This window comes from Prunus persica, chromosome G1 (assembly GCF_000346465.2).
Source record: "Prunus persica cultivar Lovell chromosome G1, Prunus_persica_NCBIv2, whole genome shotgun sequence".
Taxonomy (NCBI): domain Eukaryota; kingdom Viridiplantae; phylum Streptophyta; class Magnoliopsida; order Rosales; family Rosaceae; genus Prunus; species Prunus persica.
In genome coordinates, this window is record NC_034009.1 from 37329980 (window position 1) to 37351198 (window position 21219).

Genomic DNA, 21219 nt, shown 5'->3' on the forward strand with positions numbered 1-21219 from the left:
GGTTCTACATCTGTTATTATTGCTGGTCTGCCAGTTATAAGCTCCAGCAAGACAATCCCAAAGCTGTATGTGTCACTCTTTCTAGTGAGTTGTCCAGTTGTGCAATATCTGTTCAACAAAAAAAATTCTCTTTGCAATTAATATTTTGTTTTTGGACTGACCACTTTTTTGTAACATCATATTTAGATCACAATGGCTATCATGAATTGTTGAAAGTACTTACTGAGGATCCAGGTACCCATATGTTCCTCTGAGGTTTGTTAATGCATGAGTAGCAGTTTCAGTTGCAAGAGCTTTAGAAATTCCAAAATCAGCTATCTTGGCTTGCAGTGTCTCATTTAACAAGATGTTGGAAGGCTTCAAATCTCTATGTAGTATCGGCGGTTTGCAACCATCATGTAGATATTCCAATCCTGCAATGTCTCATTTAACACATGTTTTCCACACAAAAAAGTTTATGTTTGTGAACACGATGGTGATGATCTGAGTTTACCTCGTGCTGTATCTACTGCAATCTGAAGTCTCTGCTTCCAAGTCAAGCCTATATCTGCACCTGAGAGAGAGTTATCCGTGTTGTGTGATTAATTGCAAAAGAATGAGGTAAATCAAATGGAACATACATTCCGAATCATAGATGGATCGTGAAGTTTTGATAAAATGATTAGTGAATATATAGTTAATCCCAATTGCATTGAAGCAAAGTTTATAAACACTAGAAAAACTATCACACGTTTATAGCTGTCGGTAGTCTTATTATTATTTTTGTAATGTTGGGAATATCCCAAATTCGTATCCCCCCTTCTTCACGTTTCTTCTTCTCTTTATGATCCACTATTGGTTGAGTAAGGGATATACCTGCAGCTGATATTTGCTGTTGCAAATTTCCATTCCCAACATATTCGTAAACAAGTGCCATAGGACTGTCACAGTAGCCAATGAAAGAAACCAAGTTTCTATGATGAACTCTCATCAATAGTTTAACCTGCAATCCCATGTGGCTACTACATTTTTAGAAAACTGAATAGAAAGGGCTATGACTGAATACATGTAGATGCATGTAGTTGGACGGCATCTACCTCATTTTGAAATTCTTCAGAGCCTTGTTTTGATGATAAATTGAGTATTTTCACGGCAACTTGAGCATCATTTTCCAGAGTGCCATGGTAGACTTCTCCAAATCCGCCTCTTCCAATTAGTGTAGAATTGTTGGTGATCTTGTCGATCTCTGATTTTGTAAATTTTCTACCCTGTATCTTGAATGGCTCTGTTTGGATGAAAATTGTTAATCTCCTCTACACTCATATCATCACGATGGATATAATTAAGAACATTTACATAGAACAAGAACAAAACTCCCATTTAACAAGTATTTGGAAGTCTTACCATCTTTCTTTTCACTTTTACATCTCCACCAGATAGCTGCTACAGTTAATAAGAGGATCAAAGTTCCAGTTATGGATACTACTACGGGAATAACGACATTTTGCTTCTTCCTTGATTTGCAAGAAACGTGTCCTAATTTGGATATATTTGGATTTTCACAGAGACTGAAAAATAAAAATAAAAAGGTTGATGACAACTATAGTAAAAATTTGAACAATTATATTGACATCAACATAGTATTCCTGTATGATATTTTCAATTTGGGAGCTACCTGATCATTGATATTTTCCTATAAAGAAACAAACTTGAAAATACACATATAAAAGTGTTGCCATCTGTGTTAACCAATTAATTCAAGCTCGAACTGGGTTTAGGGTGAGTGTTTAAGCTCTAACCAAAAGAAGAAAGCACACCTCAATGATAGCCCATCATTTTTATTTCTGTCAATGAGCCCTGCTGGAACTGGGCCTGCGAGCTTGTTCTTTCCCAAGTTTCTGCAAAAGTAATGATACTCTTATCGCCATGCTTAACTTGTAACGAAAGGATTTGTAGTTTAGTTTTATGTGTATGCATAACTAACCAAATAATAACTTACAGGACATATAAATCTGGCATTTGGGACAAAAAGTCTGGAATTGGTCCCGTCAAGTCATTGTTTGATAAATCCCTGAAATATTCGAGCAGCTTAACTCATCGATTATACACTAATTATGCCAAATGGAATTCTGACCATTGATACTGTACGAACACACTTACAGAGCTTGTATCATTGTGAGATTGGCTATAAAAGGAGATATCTGGCCTCTTAAGCCACTGGAGGACAAGTCCCTGCGCGAGTGCATGTAATTTTTGTAACTTCAAATGCCAAGACTCAAATGGGATTATACTGAAACCCTCCATAAGTTGGTCTGAGAGTGACATAGATATACTTACAAAGATATGATTCTTGGGGGCCTGGATTCAGGATAGCTACAATTTAGTCCTTCCCACTTGTAAGCTTGAGGGCTGCATGGATCTCCTTGCCAGTTCTTACTGATTTTGTAATGTAGCTTGATGTTTTCGATTGCTTCGACTAATTGATATTTTCATATGCAAACATATATATAATCAAAATCAATCAAACATGAAAATGGACAGTGATCAAAGCTAGCTAGCTACTCACTATCTCCTTGGTTTGTCTCCAATTCTAGGAACCTTTTAGCCTCGTAAATCTCGTAGGCATTGAGGATGGGTGGAAGGGTAGAGTTGTCAGTCTTGAGGATTGAAAAAGAATGTTTTCTGGACCCACTAAAGGGCCAGGTGTTGGAAACTGTTACCGCGTTCAAGTAACGGAGAACAAATGGGCGTGGAGACCATCCACCGCTCCAAATAATAAAGAGATTTCTAAGCTGGTGAGGCCGAAGCTTTTCAATTTCTGCAAAGTGAAAGTAGATATAATATTCCGAATTGTTATCAGGAGAATCCCAGTAAAATTGCAAGGCATGACTTGCATTTTTTGGAGCCACAGCAGTGCTCATCACAGCAGATGGTATTTCGAAAGCATTTTGATAAGATTCATTCATGATGGCTGAGGTTCTTAACTGGAACTCTGTCTCATCAGAAACGTAATAGGGCTCCCAGATGCGATCATGAATATCGGTTGGATACCTACTTTAATTTGGACAGATGTTTCGTCAGTTTTTCATTAAAAAATTAAGTCAAATATATTGAATCTACTAGTGATTAGCAGTAACATAATCATTAATGAAGAGATTCCAGCCAAAAAAAAAAAAAAAAAAGATTGGACAACTCTTTCTTAAGGAATGTGCTTATTTGATTGCTTTTAGACTGAGAGAAAAAAAAACTTAGAAGTTGGACAAATGTCTAGATGTGGGTTAGGCCATTTAGCCACGGTAATATAAGCTTGTTCTCTTTATACTCAAGTTTGAATCCCCTCACCTTAGATTAATGTAGAATTTTTTAGACTATATAAGTGAACACATTTCATGAATCATGATTTTTAAGTTCACACACACCAATTTCCTTGTTTTGTTTCATAAACAAAGATAAACAGGTGGAAACTTGGAATTTGGCGATACTAATTTCCAACTTCAAATTCCTTTTAAATAATTGTCATTTCTAAAATTTAAGAGAATGAAAGTTTTAAGAGAAAAAGAATTCATGAACCACCTCAGCACACCATCACCTTGTCATGACTATATCACCACCACCATCACCTTGACATGGCCATCACCACCCCACCTCCACCACTATCGCAGCCCCCTCTAATAGCTACCAGCCTACCCAGACCTTTCCATGGACATCACAACCACCACATCTACTACAACCACCTTATCATGACCGTCAACACCACTGCCTCTACCACCATCACCCTGGACCCACAACCTCTTCTACTACCACCTTATCAGGGCCACCACTAGCCCTCGCTGCCATCACCGCCCCACCACCATCATCGCCACTTAGCACTGGCAACCCCCCAACACCAGCATCAAACATGATATCATCACCATCATTAACATATTTATCAACCACCGCCACTCATTTTTTAAGTGCAAATTTCCCCCTCTCCAATATATAAATATATATACTTAATCAACATTAATTTGTGAGCCTTATCGCAGATGTAACTTACCTGCTGGATCCTGTATCATTAGTTGTAGACAAACCAGTGTCATACCGCGAGACAAGTGCCAAAAACCCCGGTCCTTGTTTATAAGATGTATTGAGTAAAGGCCTTAGTTCGATCGATGATATAAATGGAACCCCTTTGTTTGTGTTCACCAAACAAATATGTATGTAGTCTTGCAGAGTGACATGTATGAGCTCTCTGGTTGTCTGATTAAACTCCGTCGAGAAATTCACTTTATCCCACAAATTAGCTCCGAGATGCAATTCGAATCCGGGTGGTTTATTTTCGCCGTCATAATTCCCATACTGAAAACCAGCTCGGATCAAATACTTGGTGCCATATGTGACGTTTATTTTGTAGCAGTTCCTCGCTCCTTGAGGAAAGCTCCTTACGTACCAGTGTGGTTGATAATAGTTCAAATCATGATTAGCCGATAAGTACTTGCTTTCACCGGTGTCTATGAAGGTCGAGTCTGAAATGTAATTAATGCCTGTTGTCGTTTCAGTGTAGCCGGAATTATTCGGGAGACCGCAATCTATGCTAATGAAGCCTGAGGCGCATAGGAGAAGTTTTTCAGTGTGACCAATGCGTAATAAAATAATTAAATAGAGAGAAGCCTAATTAGCTTTAGGTGTTGGTGATTCATATTTCATACCTGATTGGTTCTGGGAATGGACTAAGGCTGCAAGAGCAAAACCAACAAGCACTGCAAAGAGGAATTGCTTGTGGGCATGCGACATCATCATTATACTTGGGAAGCAAACAAATTAGATGCAAATTTGTTTTCCGAAGAATGTCATTTTATAAAGGATGAAAAGTTTTAGCAGAAGTGGGAGCAGCAGCTTCTGATACTTTCTTCTAATTCTAATACTAATTAATCATAAAACAAGCGATATTAAAGAAGGGGATTCGAACACACGGCCTCAGATGCATGGCTAACATGCTAGTCTACCTTAAAAGACAAAAGTTAAATGACAATTTCTGTACATTTTCAATTGATATATACAATTGACTTTTGATCATATGTTCTATTGGTTCTAGCATTGAAGGAGACTCTTTAAACTAATTAATCATTTTACGTATTTTTTTGTGAAGCATCGAATCACATACATAAAGTTACAGTCGGCATTTTGCATCAGATCAGATCAACATCAGACTATCAAACTCAAAATATATGGCTGATGGCTTAGGTGGGTCAATGGTGCTAAAATGAATTTTTTACATACTATTGATTTATTCTTTTAAACAATAAAATAAGAAAATGAGTAGTTTGTTATAAAATGACATGGAATACGTGCGAATATTGAGCTGCACGTAAAGTAGATGAGACACAGTATTTAACGAGGTTCGGCTATGCCTACGTCCCCGGAGAGCAGCAGTAGTAACTTTTCCACTATGTAAAATAATAGGGCTACAACTTTAGTGTTTACAATATGTGTGGCTCACTGAATTTTCTCTCAAGGAGAAAATTCTCTCTGCTCTCTCTTTCCTCTTTCTTCCTTCTCTTCCTCTTGTCTCTTTCCTTTTCTCTCTTTCCTCTTCTTTCTTTCCTCTTCTCTTTCCTCTTCTCTCTTCTCTCTTTCTTTCCTCTTCTTTGTTTCTTTCCTCTTCTTTTTCCGTTTCTCCCTTTCTCTTCTATTTCTTTTCCCTTCTTTCTTTTCATTTCTCTTTCCCTTTCCCTCACTCTTTCTCTTCTTTCTTCTCTGATGGTGGTATTATTTATAGGCTGAGAAAGGATACCCGTGAGTGTACAGGTGATAAGCTTCCAAAATATTTTGCTTAATTTCTTTGTGAGCCCCACACATGTGGGCTCCACATGTTTATTCTTTACAACACTCCCCCTTGGAGACCACATGTCCCTAGATTGGTTGCCTCATTAAAATCTTGCTTGGAGAAAACCTAGTAAGGTAGAGAACTGATGGAAGGAAGAAAAAAAAAGTACAACAATCTGTATAGCATACTTCTGGATGCTCCCCCTGATTAATATCTCCTCCTGATGTCTTCATAACTATCTTTGGAGTGAGAATCTTTCGGAGTGAGTGAATGATGTAGCCACCAACAATTCATATAGTAAATATATTTCCAGTGAGCTATCTCTATGTAAATCATAGAAATTTTCAGAGTCCGCGTTTCCAACAAAACCTGGGCTATTTGTAAGATCATATGGAAGAATATGCCCATACATGGTGTTATGCGGAGATAGCATCAAATATACCTCACATCATCCCAAAATGATGGTGACGGAGTTGAGCCCTATCTGAAAAATATGATGTCCGGTCCAATATACTTCCGGAAAATCATTAAAGTGTCCAACGGATAATCCTCATAAAAATGCTTCAATACTTTCTTAGTATAAGCAAGAATCTCCTTGGCATAATGCTCGATCTTTAAGTCGAGACAAATATTTCGTGAATTCTGCAGAAGCTTTAATGTGTTGCAATCACATTATAATCAATGTACTCACTGAGGTAATTTATGCATATTAATATTGAGTACAAATTTTGTGCTTCAAGCACATGTCCTTTAGGGACTTGCTTTATGCAATGTCAATCTGCTCAACGGATTTTGTTTAAAAGAGATTAAACTTTATGACACATTATATAGCTTTAACCCAGCTATTTATACATCTTTAGGGAATCACTTCAGGTGATATGCTCTGTTCATTTAATAACCCTTAAAGATAATATGTTGGTCTCCGTAATTGTGTAATAAGGGGGGCACAATTGAATCTGTAAATATGGAGAAAACCCAACATTCCTTGTTTCTGCCAGAAACATTGTGTCATACAAAGTAGGTATATTCCCTTTTATTCTGAACACCCAAGTATAACTTTCAGTATTGACAAATTTGGGGTTCGTACTGTGGGTTTGTTCTTTCACGTTCATTCTCATTTATAATGGAATTACCTCGTTCCATTTTGGCAAATAATATTGTCGACATTTAATAATTGAACGTGGTTCCAATCAACACAGCCCATTGATGATTTGAGTAGCTACTCCAAAACTAAAAATTGTCATTCATCAATTCATGATCTCACCATTCTCATTTGCATGCGCATACATCAATTATAAGCATTTCTTTGCTTTTGGGTACCCAAGCCACTTCAGAGGGCTTTTATTATGTGAGAATGTGGATTATAACCTCCAATGGAGCGTTATTTTATAGTAGGGCGTGGATAATCTCCATTTAGGGAGTTGGAACATTTAGAACCCATATATCTGTCATGCTGCAGGCATGCCACAGATTAATACATACATGTCAATTAATTTATGGGACTTTAACCCATATTATGGGACTTTAACCCATATAATTTGCTACGCATTAGGCGTGCATAATATCAATATTGACATGTCAAAGGATTGTCCTTTCGGGACTTCAATCCATATCATTTGCTACGCAACAGGCGTGCATCATATTGATCACTGCTATACCCATATTCTGTTCTTATGGGACTTTAATCTGTGCAGTGTATTATCAATGTATCCAACTTGCAATCTGTAAAATTTGTGTTAATAATTCATGGATACATACAAGCCATTCTTTTGGAACGGATTTATCTCCCAATTTGGTTACCTTTCAAGATAAAATATCAAATAGGTATATAAGCATAAAATAACACAAGTATTGCTTACATCCTTAGGTGGGAGAAACTTTTCTCAAGTATCATTCAAGCTCGTATCGGCCCAGTAAATATAAAGTATCGCTTGATGATCTTGTTATATCCTGCAAGAGCAAAAATCACAATTCTCTTCTCTGTCAAAAACAAATAACTCTCAGAGTTAGGATCACTGCATGGATTCATTCTTCAGATGTTCATTCTAAAGAAATAAAATCTCTTATGAACAGAGAGTTATAAAAAGAAAGAAAAGATACAAAAATTGTGATATTGATTGCAAGGTAAGGTAAGCAATCAGGGAAGGAAGCTGGTGGGAGCAGACAATAAGCTCTCATATCTCCTAGTCTAGAAGGACTTCCGGAGATTAGAGCATAAGGTCGCCTTCACAGTTCCCTGATGTAGCGGAAACATGATCAGGGATAGTCTTGCTTCCTGAATGGATGATCAGAGATAGTCTTGCTTCTCGGGCATATTGAGTGCTTACTGATAAGAAAAACAAGTAGATATCGCATCACTAGGTATGGAGTAAACTGGATGTCTTCTGCAAAGAAAATTTCGTTAGTAACACATTTATACACAAATACAATGAATAGGTAGAACCGGTGAATTTCAAATTAACCATAGGAAAATTGCGAGATTCTCGGGATGCTTTTGAAAAAGTAACTCCGTGAAATCCGTAAAGCAAGATCGACTTTGAAAATAATACTTGAAAACGCCGAAAGTGCTGACAGGCATTATTAGAGGCCACGTGAAGTTTTGGACTCTGGGAAAGAAAAAGATAATATGGGGATTCGAGAAGATATTGGGGTCCTGAAAAACAGTAGCCATATTTCCTCCTATAGATATGGCCTTTGCAAAACTTGATTGGAGCAACTGCGTTTCAACTCAAATTTCTTCATTTTCTGAAACTTTAGTTTTCCTAAGACTTTCTTCGAAACCTTCTCAAAAATGGCTTCCTCTTCTTCCTGCCCAAATTATTTCAATTTAAATGATGCTCGCACAACTACCAATGATGCCCAAGTTTGGCGTCCATCCTTTGTATCCCAAAATCGTCATCTCACAGTTAATGATTCTGTGATGATGAATGATGCTACTGCTGTCATAGTAGCTAGGAATTTCATTACTCCAATGGATGAAATGCTGTTAACAGGGAGGTCTGAGGAAGAGGCTATTGATGACTCAATGGCTTTTAGCATTCAAAGTGCTGCTTCTGTTTCTAACATGGCTGATCGTTTGCGTGCTAGAGCAAACGAGGTTGAGAAGCTGACAACTGAAAATTCGTCTCTTCAAAGAATGCTTCATGAGTCTCAACAGGAGGTTGAGAAACTTAAAGGAGAGAATAATTCCTTGTTGAAACTGGTGAGTTCGTACTCCGTTGATACACTGAGAATGCTAGACATGCTGCAGGTCTCCAATGAAAGAATTTTGGGAGACCACGAGAAGCTCATGGTCAAGCTTAAGAGGCGCCGTACTCTTCCTTCAGAGGGTTCCAGAACATAATGTAATTTTATAGATTTTACAGGGCCTGCACCTTCATTGCAGGTGGAAAAAAATCTATCTGTTGTATGTTCCTGTAATAATAATTGCGCACATTCTTAAACTTGCACCTGTGGTTTTTACGTTCAAAATGACGGTTTGGAACCTTGTGCCTTATAGGTTCAAATAACCACATTGTCTCTCCCAAATTGCATGGTAGCCCGGAACTTTTGGCCTGGGCACAAAATCAGAATTTATTTGCCCTTTTCAAATGGACATGAAATGTGAATTGAGTAAAAGCCATGATAATATCGCAATATAGTAGTGAAGAGCATTAACTACTATATACCCACAACTTCAAGTTTAGGATCTCTCATATATTTGGATCCATGGGCTTCCGGCCCAGATATAACAAAATATGTGGGGAGCCTCAATTCATTATTTGAGGTTTATATTGATATTATCCATTTCGCGGTGTATTCTTAATAACCGGAATTCACAAAATATATTTCTTCCTTGAGGTGTCGATTATAACAAAATCGAACTTTAAATTCATCATCTTCTTACGCCAAAGAAATATGTGGAATACCACAATTTGCAATAATACCTCAAGGGTTGTCCATTTAATTGTTGGAACTTCAGGTTCTCAACACTGTTAAATTTTGAACTTCAGGCCAAAGCCACATATTCTCATGGTATGGACATTTTTACAATTTTCTGTACATATTTCGGGACTTCAAGCCCTTACATAATTGTCCATATTTTGAGGAACTTCTGGCATCTCATTTAATTGTTCATCCATGAGTTTAAGGAACTGCAGGTTCCCTTTTATATATAGTGACGGTTTACCCAAAATGGTTCATATTTATGCATACGTCACTATTCATGTGAATAGTACTATTCATCAAGTCATGAATACGTATCTATTCATCTGCCAGTACAGTTATCATCAATGTGTACGGCACTATGAAACTGCAGGTTCCCTTTTGTATATAGTGACGGTTTACCCAAAATGGTTCATATTTATGCATACGTCACTATTTATGTGAATAGTACTATTCATCAAGTCATGAATACGTATCTATTCATCTGCCAGTACAGTTATCATCAATGTGTACGGCACTATGAACCAATACGGTACTGTTACATCATTAAGGAACTCTAGGTCCTTATTTACATGTCAGGGATCAAGGACCCTTAATTTCGATCACATGTTTACAAATACAGTACCGGAGAGACTGCCAGCTCTCATATTAATATCATCATCAAGGATCTTCAAGTCCTGATGTAATTGTATTATGAGGATCAAGGAACTTCTGGTCCTGATCTGCATACTGTAAAAACTCATCATACAGCACAATTAATCCATAAAATAAATTGCTGGTAAATAAATTACTGGTATGGACGATAAACCCGCACCATACATTTAAATAAAAGTAAAGGCGTGGACGATAAACCCGCACCACCCTTTTAAATAAATATAAATGTGCAGTAAATTAAATTCATAAATTAAATTGCTTGCTGTATGGATGTTAATCCCGCACCATACCTTAAATAAATTAAAAGTTTGCTGTATGGACGTTAATCCCGCACCATACCTTAAATAAAATTAAATGTGCGGTAAAGTAAACGTGCTTGTATGGGCACTAATTCTGCTCCATACATTTAAATAAAAGCAAAGGCGTGGACGATAAACCCGCACCACCCTTTAAATAAATATTGCCGTATGGGTAATAAACCTACACCATACCATAAATAATACTTTAAGTAAAAGTAAATTTGCGATAAAGTAAACGTGCTTGTATGGGCACTAATTCTGCTCCATACATTTAAATAAAAGCAAAGGCGTGGGCGATAAACTCGCACCACCCTTTTAAATAAATACTGTTGTATGGGTAATAAACCTACACCATATAGTAAATAAAATAAATGTGGGAATAAAAACCACCACTGAACAAGATAAGGAAAGTGTTAGTATTAGTAACGGTCTCCCACTGATAATATGTTTAGTATTACCAAGGGTCCATTTTTGTTAATGGTTAGTAATAAAAAAGCAGATAAATATAGTATATTATATTACCATCAACTTTTCATATATATAATATATATATATATATATTATACTAATATATTAGTGGAAAGCTAGATGCGTTGGCTTTTCTTCTTTACATCAACATAATGGTTAGTAGTATAAATAATAGTGCAGCACAAAAATTATACCTGAGAGCTTCTCGTGCTGATAACGTGTTATAAAATGACCTGGAATATGTGCGAATATTGAGCTGCACGTAAAGTAGATGAGACACAGTATTTAACGAGGTTCGGCTATGCCTACGTCCCCGGAGAGCAGCAGTAGTAACTTTTCCACTATGTAAAATAATAGGGCTACAACTTTAGTGTTTACAATATGTGTGGCTCACTGAATTTTCTCTCAAGGAGAAAATTATCTCTGCTCTCTCTTTCCTCTTTCTTCCTTCTCTTCCTCTTGTCTCTTTCCTTTTCTCTCTTTCCTCTTCTTTCTTTCCTCTTCTCTTTCCTCTTCTCTCTTCTCTCTTTCTTTCCTCTTCTTTGTTTCTTTCCTCTTCTTTTTTCGTTTCTCCCTTTCTCTTCTATTTCTTTTCCCTTCTTTCTTTCTTCATTTCTCTTTCCCTTTCCCTCACTCTTTCTCTTCTTTCTTCTCTGATGGTGGTATTATTTATAGGCTGAGAAAGGATACCCGTGAGTGTACAGGTGATAAGCTTCCAAAATATTTTGCTTAATTTCTTTGTGGGCCCCACACATGTGGGCTCCACATGTTTATTCTTTACAACATAGTTTATTTATTTATTTAGCTTGGAATAATTTGTAATTTATTAATAATGGGTTTTTCATACAAAGCCATTTTTTTTTGGGAGCAGAACCAGATGCATTTACAATGTAGTTTTATCACATCACAATAGGAAGAATTTCCAAGCAAACCTGTTAAAGATGGAAATTAAAAGGCAGAAATTGGCAAAACAAGTATTGATTGGAAAGAGATGACCATTCAATTAACTAATTCCATAACCCAAAGAGGAAACTATTTTCCATTGCAACCAAAAGCATAACTGCAACAGTCAAGATCTCTGTGCACAGCTTTGTACTACTTCCATGTTTAAAGTGCTGCAAACCATCCATTTAAACTTCACCATCTTTCTTTTGTACAGCTCCCCAAGATTCCCCAACTACCTAAACTTTTCCAGGTATATACACATGCCACCAAGTAGTCAGTCAACAAAAGCCTACTCTTGTTTTATCAGAATCAGCTCAGCAATCAGTACCACCACCATTACCAGCCACCCATTCATTTTATTAATTACACCATCAAGACCTACTCTAATAATTACAAATTCACAGTTAAATCGATCGCTTGGACTGAGAAACTAAAGGCTATGAAAGGTGGAATGAGTTTTGTGTTGTGTGATAAGAGTGTATTAGGGTGTATCATGGGTATTTTTGGTAGTTAAACATTTTGATTTAAATATTAGGGTGTACTTAGATCATATGTTGTACTTAGTTAATTTTATGGTACGTTTAACAACATCCTACAAAAAGGACAAAGAAATGGTAAATATATGTTAATGTTCATCTCGTATTAGTATTCCGTTATATCGATAACAAATAGCCCAACATAATTTTCATATGACATAAATAAGAGGATGATGTTGACACATTAATAGTCTTTTTTAACACTATCGCCTTTGTGTAAAAAAATAGTCTTTTTGAAAACATTACACTTGCTAACGGGGTCTAATCCAGTGAAAAAGGGTCTAGACTTGCATATCAGAGGTCTCAGGTTTGAACCCCCATGACATCTTGGTTGTGTGTATGTCACTCGTGAGTAACCCCCTCATATGTAATTTAGACTATGCTTGTACTAAAAAAAATACATTACACCTTGTTTTCGAGATATGGTGTGGCTAAATACGACTTGGGCTTGGAAAGAAATGGACCCTCGGCTTCAACATTAGACAACATTGTCAAGAGTGTCTCGAATTTCAAACTTCAAAAGAGAAGCATTAACATTGGTTGCAACTCTGTTGTAGGAATCATTTGACATAATTTGTTATATGAATCAGTAAAACCCCTTTACATAAAGGAATGCCTGTGGCTGGAAATCAAGCATCTAATTACAACATTTGATTGAAGACTGCTAGATTTCCCCCCAGTAATATAATGAAGATGATATTAACATTTAATCAAAACATGATTGTAGCATACTGTGGACAAGGGCTCCATCATCAGTACTGTCAACTCAACAGAAGCAAATGAAACATATCAAACTGAAATTACAGAAAGGAACAGAACTTACAACATTATATGTTATCACAAAAGCAAGAAGATGCTACATTATACCATTCATAGATCAAGAAAGATAGTCTCTTATTAACTGGCATCAGAACTTAAACATCGAGGTTTTCTAGGTCTATTTCCAACTTCCAACGAACATGATTCTAAAAACCAGAAAGCTTCCAATTACATCAACACTCTCCGAAATTCGAAGCGCAGCAATGGAAAAGCTGAGATGGAAGCCTAGCAGTTTGACAGATAGCTTTTCATTACTCTTCAAAATCAGGAGATTTATTCATAAGCCAGAGAGGAGTGCAAAACAAAAAGGATCACGGTGAAGAAGATGATGAGAAAGAAGAATTTTTATCTGTTAAAAGTTGCTTTTCTTACTGCTCAACTGCTGCCACAAGTAGAGATGTGTTTCTTTCTGTCAAGACAAGCTGGTCCCGCTGTTGGAGCCTTAATGGGATTGAGTTTAAAGATTTCCAAGGCATTCCATATTTCAGCAATTCTGTCATTGTGAGGGCTAACCCTTTGGTCTTTGCCGGAAGGCTCTGTTGCTTCCACATCTGCTGAAGTCGCCGTCTGAGTTGTGGTCATGGCGCAAAGGCACTAAATATGTCAAGATGGTTTAAAGGCAGAGCTCCCCAACCCCACCACCACCAAAGGTCCAAAATTCTTTCCTGTTTAGATGATTGAATGCGTTGAATAACAAAGCAACTAGAATAAAGTTTCTTTGTAATGCCATATTACGTACTGTGAGAAGTAAAGCCTAATGGGAATTGAAACTCTCTCTCTCTCTCTCTCTCTCTCTCTCTCTCTCTCTCTCTCTCTCTCTCTCTCTCTTCTTCACATGTATTGTAATCCCAGCATAATAATTATAATCTGCAATTTGGCTATCTTTTCTTAAAGTTAAATTTGCCTTTGTTTCTGTGAGACAAACAGTGAGCTTTCAAAGGACTAGTACCGGGAGCTCACAACACTTGGTTCTTGCAAACATTGAGCTTTCCACATGCCAAGGTATAAAGGGCAAGACCACTTGACTTGATTGCCATAATATGGTTTCTCAAGTGGAAAGGTTGAATGTAAAACACAAAATTTCTAACTTTATAACGTCAACTTTTAATTTTACACATCTTTTAAGTTCTAGGACTGGCCCTGTCCAAGAGCAACAAACAACTTAACAGGAAAAGGAAAAAGGTAAAAGCAAAGCAGAAACCCAACAAGCCAAAAGAAAACACCCCAGGGGGACAAACTGAAACCAAACCTGAAGCCTAAGAAGAACAAGAACACTCAAAGGACTAGTACTAAATGGTACGTCTGTTAAACGGTGTTCATTTGATTTGAACTGCTTAATCTTCCCTCATCACCACTCGCAATCTCTGATTCTTCAGAGGCCTTCTCAATTTCCAAGCATTCCTTCAATCTGTCATACACATGACTTATTTCTGGCCTTTCGGTTGGTGTTTTAGACACACAAGCCAGGGCAACTCTTATAGATTTCTGTGCAGAAGAATACTTGTATGTCCCTTGAACTCTCGAATCCACTATGCTTTCAATTTCCCTTCTCTCAACTTTGGCTCTCACCCAATCAGATACATTAACATGTACAGGTTCTAAATCTGTTATTATTGCTGGTCTGCCAGTTATAAGCTCTAGCAAGACAATCCCAAAGCTGTATGCATCACTCTTTCTAGTGTACTGGCCAGTTGTGCAATATCTGTTCAACAAAAAATCTTTCTTGTAATTAATGTTTTTTTTGGGGCTTACTTTGTTGTAAGTTGTAACAGTATATTTTTTATGTACAAAATTTCAACGCAATGGCTATCAGGAATTGTTGCAAGTACTTACTCGGGATCCAGGTACCCATATGTTCCTCTGATGTCTGTTGAGGCATGAGTGGCAGTTTCAGTTGCAAGAGCTTTAGAAATTCCGAAGTCGGCTATCTTGGCTTGCAACGTCTCAGTTAACAAGATGTTGGAAGGCTTCAAATCTCTGTGCAGTATCGGCGGTTTGCAACCATCATGCAGGTATTCCAATCCTGCAAAATGACAGAAGCCCCTTGTTATGTTTATGTGTTAAGTAACTCTAACGAAACACATGCTTTTCCCAAGAGTTTATTAATATGATGATGATGATTTGTGTCTACCTCGTGCTGCATCTACTGCAACTTGAAGTCTCTGCATCCAAGTCAAGCCCTCGTAAGGTATATCTGCACCCGAGAGTTATCAATGTCGTGTGATTAATTATAAAACAAAAATGAGGCAGATCAAATGGAACATACATTCCGAATAATATATAAAACCAAATTCGAATCTCCTCTTTCCATTGTTCCTTTCTCTTGAGTCTAGTCAAAAAACATACCTGCAGCTGATAAATGCTGTTGCAAATTTCCATTTACGACGTATTCGTAAACAAGCGCCATAGTGCCACTTTCGTCACAGTAGCCAACGAGAGAAACCAAGTTTCTATGATGAACTCTCATCAATAGTTGGACCTGCAATCCAATGTGGCAACTAAACTTGTAGCAAATATTGAAAGCATTTTGTGACTGAATACATATGATATACAGTCGGATGAAGTACCTCATTTTGAAATTCTTCAGAGCCTTGACTTGATGATAAATTGAGTATTTTTACAGCAACTTGAGTACCATCTTCCAGAGTGCCATGGTAGACTTCTCCAAATCCGCCTCTTCCAATTAGTGTAGAATTGCTGGTGATCTTGTCGATCTCAGATTTTGTAAATTTTCTACCCGGTGTCTGGGTTGGCTCTGTTTGGATGAAATTGTTTATGAATTTAGTTAAGAATATTCATATAGAACCAGAATAAAACCCCCAAAATGAAAAAATAAATAAATAAATTAACAAGTATTTAGAAGTATTACCATCTTCATTCCTTCTCCAGCAGATAGCTGCTACAGTTAACAAGAGGATGACAGTTCCAAGTATGGATACTAGTACGGGAATAACGACATTGTGCTTCTTCTTCCTTGATTTGCAAGAAACATGTCCGTATTCGGATAGATTTGGATTTTCACAGAGACTGTAAAAAACAATTGTTGATGGTAACCGTGTTAAGATTTTGATAATATATTGACATCAAAATACATAATCAGTTCCTGTGTATAGTATAATTTATATTTTCAATTAACATGATTCTAGGGAGATACCTGATGATGATTAATATTTTCCTAAAAAAAGAAACTTTGAAAATGCGAAAGGGGTGGCATCTATGTTAACCAATTAATTTAAGCTCTAACTCCGCTTAGGGTGAGTGTTTAAACACAAAATTTGATTGTCCTCCAAGAAATAGAAAGCACACCTTAACGATAGCACATTGTTCTTGCTTCTCTCAATGAGTTCTGCCGGAACTGAGCCTGTGAGCTTGTTTTTTCCCAAGTTTCTGCAAGGGCAAAGTCATTCTCTCAATTTGTGTGTGTGTGTGTGTGTGTATATATATATATATATATATATTTAACCAAATAATAGTAGCTTACAGAACGTTTAAGTTTGGCATTTGAGACAGAAAGTCTGGAATTGGTCCTGTCAAGTCGTTGTTTGATAAATCCCTGAAATATTGGAGCAGCTCAACTCATCTAATTATGCCAAATGAAACTGCGACCATAGTAGTAACTCATTTGACACTGTACGGACATACTTACAAATCCTGTATCATTGTGAGATTGGCTATAAAAGGAGATATCTGGCCTCTTAATCTGCTGGAGGACAAGTTCCTGCCAGTGCATGTAATTTGTAACTTCAAAAGCCAAGACTCAAATGGGATTAAACTGAAATGATCGACAAGTTGCTGATTACATTGCTGATCTACTCTCTAATACAGGTATGTCCCACATACATTAGTGGGACCCACCTCTATTAGAGAAGTGGTCAGCAAAGTGGTTAATAAAAGTGGTACAAATGGTATTATGTTGTGTATATATACTTACAAAGATCTGATTCTAGGGGGTGTGGATTCATGATAGTTACAATTTAGGCCTTCCCACTTGTATACTTGGGGGCTGCATGGATCTCCTTGCCAGTTTTTACTGATTTGGTAACTTAACTTGACGTTTGCGATTGCATCAACTAATATTTTCATATGAAAACAAATATATTAATAAACATATCCAAATCAATCGATTATACAAGGCACTAATTAAATTGGCAGTTTACTTACCATCTCCTTGGTTTGTTTCCAATTGTAAGAACTTTTTAGCCTCGTAAATCTCATAGGCATTGAGGATTGGTGGAAGGGTAGAGTTTTCAGTCTTGAGGATTGAAAAAGAATGTATTGTGGCTCCAGTAGAGGGCCTGTCGGTGTAAATTGTATTTGGCGACAGGTAAGGTAGAACAATTGACAGCTCTTGACGATATCCGTTCAGAACAATATATATATTTCTGGTCTGGTTGGGTGAGAGCTTTTGAATTTCTGCAAAATGCAAGTAAACATAATATTCTGAACTCTTATTAGCAGCAGTCCAATAAAAATTCAAAGGAGCGCTTGCATTTTTTGCGGCGACAGCAGTGCTCATGACAGCAGACGGTATTTGGAAGTCAGCATGATAAGATTTGTTCACCATGGCTGAGGTACTTAATTGCAACTGCGTCTTTTCATCAATGGAATATGTGGTGTCCCAAATTCGATCATGAATATCGGTTGGATACCTAAAAAATTAATACAGATATCTCATTATTATTATTTTAGCAAAAATTAGGACAAATATTTAATCTTATAGTACTAACGAGTCAATGAGTCACAAGCAAACACAATTAGTCAAATACAACAACATTTATATTTGGTCATCTAATTGTAATCAAATAAATAGATGAACACATACTTAATCAAATGATTTCAGACTTTACTCATCTTTTACAATGATGATTTTTTTAATATAATGATGACTTAAACAACAAACATATCAGATCATAAAATGACATTGTGAAGTGAACCCAAACAAATTATTAATGTTGTATTAGCATTAGTTTATTAGGAGGCTGCCCGAGAGCTAACTTATACCTAACCTATGTGTGTATATGTATGAACCTAACCCATGTGTGTATATAAATTCTCTTATGTGGACATATTCGGAAGTTATTATCGTGCCTTCATGCTTTCCTCTCTGTTTATAATGACATCCACACAATAATAACATGCGAACATTTGAATGAGAAAATAACTATATATATGTATGAAACAAGGAGATGTGGCTCACCTGAAGTTGTATGTTGTATCATTAGCAAATATACCAGTGTCATACCGCGAGACAAGTGCCAAGGACCCCGATTTTTGTGGATAAAATGTATCAAGTAAAGGCCTTAGTTCTATTAAGGATATAAATGGAACCCCTTTGCTTGTGTTCACCAGACAAATATGTATATAGTCTTGCGGAGGGGCATGTATGAGCTCTCTGGTTGTGTCAAACAATACCGATGAGAAATCCATTACATCCCACAAATTAGGTCCCAGATGTAGTTCGAATTCGGGTGATTCATTTTTGCCATCGTAATTCCCATATTGAAAACCCACTCGGATCAAATATTTGGTGCCATTTGTAACGTTTATTTTGTAGCAGTTCCTCACTCCTTGAGGGAAGCTTCTAACGTACCAGTATGGCTGATAAGAGCTCGAACCAGCTGATAAATACTTGCTTTCACCAGTGTCTATGAGGCTCGAGTCTGAAGTATAGCTAATGCCTGTTGTCCTTTCAGTGTAACTAGAATTATTCGGTAGACCACAGTCGATGCTAATGAAGCCTGAGAAACAAGAAATTTTTCGGTGTGACGGATACATATATATATAATAGCACAATTAGTTATTTATGTGTTACATTTTTATTTTTAGGGATTCATATTTCATACCTGTTTGGTTCTGGGAATCGACTGATACTGCAAGAACAAAACCAGCAAGCACTGCAAAGAAGAATTGCTTGTATGCTCGCAACATCATTATACTTGGGAAACAATTAAGATACAAATTTGCTCACAATGAATGTTTATATGTAGAGCATTATGACCCATTGACTGTATCTAAGAGTTCGACTTCAAAGATTTAGTTGACACGGCAAGCTTTGTTTACGAAATTAGGCCATCAGTCCCTCATTTCTTTAAGCTTTGATTGACACGGCAAGCTTTGTTTACGAAGTTAGGCCATCAGTCCCTCATTTATTTAAGCTTTGATTTATGCTGAACCTCATTTATTTTTAACAAGTAAGACTTTGAGAGACATATACTTAAGAAGCTTCAGTAAATCTTCTGATGCATTTAATATCAGGCGCCCGTGGAAATTAAATTTAAAAGCAAGTGAATCACCTTAGTGATAATTTTGTTTTTTCAATGATAGTCACCTTAGTGATAATTTTGTTTTTTCAATGATAAAGACTATTATTCAGGCGGTGGTGGAAATTAAGTCCCGTTTGGTTCACGGAATGGATTTGAGGGGAAATCACTTCCCATGTCATTTTCCAAAGGATGGAAAATGCAAATTCATTTTCCATGTTTGGTAATCCTAGTACAGTAACCAAGAAATACCACTTGATTTCCTTTTCTCATGTTTGGTTTGTGTAGGAATGTAAAATAAAGTTTGTTTAATTTTTCAATTATACCCATACGAAATCAAATTAAAAAAAAAATGCATTTAATGTTATATTGTAATTCTAAATTGTTAATGAGACAATATGGTCATGAAAAATGTGTATTTAATGTTGGCTCAGTTTCCCCAAACTTTCCCATAAGGAGGAAAACAAAACTCAAGGGGTGAGGAAGGCTTCACTTTCTCATGTGCAATGCAACGATTTCTCATGCATGAACTTATCAAATATTAATTTCCCATCCAAAGCCTCCTTTCCCATGAACCAATCGGAGCCTTGTGAGTTTACCTTAATTACACTAAATTTTTTTTTCAATGAAAGGTCAGAGAAAAAACATAGTGCCAAAGAAATCAAAATATAGGGTTAATCGTTTTATTAGTCTCTGAACTTAGACTCGATTTGCATTTGAGTACCTTAATTTCTAAAATGGTTCCCGTGGTCCTTCAACTTCAGTTTCGTTAGGACAAATGGTCCTGCCGTTAATTTTATTAACTTTTATGTTAAATGCAAGGGCAAAATGGTATTTTTGTATCAAAATTGATTAAAATATGAATAAAAAATTTAAAAACTAGAAAATTAAAATTAAATTCTCTCTCTCCCCCTCTATCCCGATTTCTACTCCCCCCAAACTTAATTTTTCTTTTTTTCTTTTGTTGGTTTTTTATTTGATTTTCTTTTATTGTTATTTTAAAGATATAATTTTTTATTCATTTTTTCGGTTTTAATATAAAAATACCATTTTGCCCACGCATTTAACAGAAAAAGTTAACAACAGGACTATTTGTTCTAACAAAAGTGAAGTTGAAGGACCACAAAAATCATTTTGGAAATTAAGATACTCAAATACAAATTGGGTATAAATTTAGGGACTAATAAAATAATATGATCGATGACTATAAGAAAAATATTATTATTGTACTATTAGTGTTATTGTATATTTTTCTTGTGGGCATGTGACATCATCATTATACTTGGGAAGCAAACAAATTAGATGCAAATTTGTTTTCCGAAGAATGTCATTTTATAAAGGATGAAAAGTTTTAGCAGACGTGGCAGCAGCAGCTTCTGATACTCTCTTCTAATTCTAATACTAATTAATCATAAAACAAGCGATATTAAGAAAAGGAATTCGAACACGTGACCTCAAATACATGGCTAACATGCAAGTCTACCTTAAAAGACAAAAGTTAAATGACAATTTCTGTACATTTTCAATTG

The 21219-nt window shown here is 36.4% G+C and overlaps 2 protein-coding genes across 2 annotated transcripts; both read right to left on the minus strand.

Annotated features, from left to right (window-relative positions):
• On the minus strand, positions 220-4752 carry LOC18790578 (putative leucine-rich repeat receptor-like serine/threonine-protein kinase At2g19230). Its single transcript, XM_020557583.1, has 13 exons — positions 4668-4752; positions 4014-4562; positions 3755-3848; positions 2546-3030; positions 2317-2455; positions 2140-2211; positions 1979-2050; positions 1797-1877; positions 1365-1547; positions 1077-1290; positions 856-982; positions 494-553; positions 220-413 (listed from the first exon to the last, which is right to left on the minus strand). The coding sequence occupies exons 1-13, from the start codon at positions 4750-4752 to the stop codon at positions 220-222; spliced, it is 2355 nt and encodes a 784-aa protein (XP_020413172.1).
• On the minus strand, positions 14518-19361 carry LOC18790959 (probable LRR receptor-like serine/threonine-protein kinase At1g05700). Its single transcript, XM_020557594.1, has 13 exons — positions 19274-19361; positions 18628-19168; positions 17592-18079; positions 17362-17500; positions 17077-17148; positions 16912-16983; positions 16737-16817; positions 16300-16457; positions 15998-16185; positions 15777-15909; positions 15562-15624; positions 15264-15453; positions 14518-15132 (listed from the first exon to the last, which is right to left on the minus strand). Exons 1-13 carry the CDS (start codon positions 19359-19361, stop codon positions 14736-14738), a joined length of 2610 nt encoding a protein of 869 aa, XP_020413183.1. The 3' UTR covers positions 14518-14735.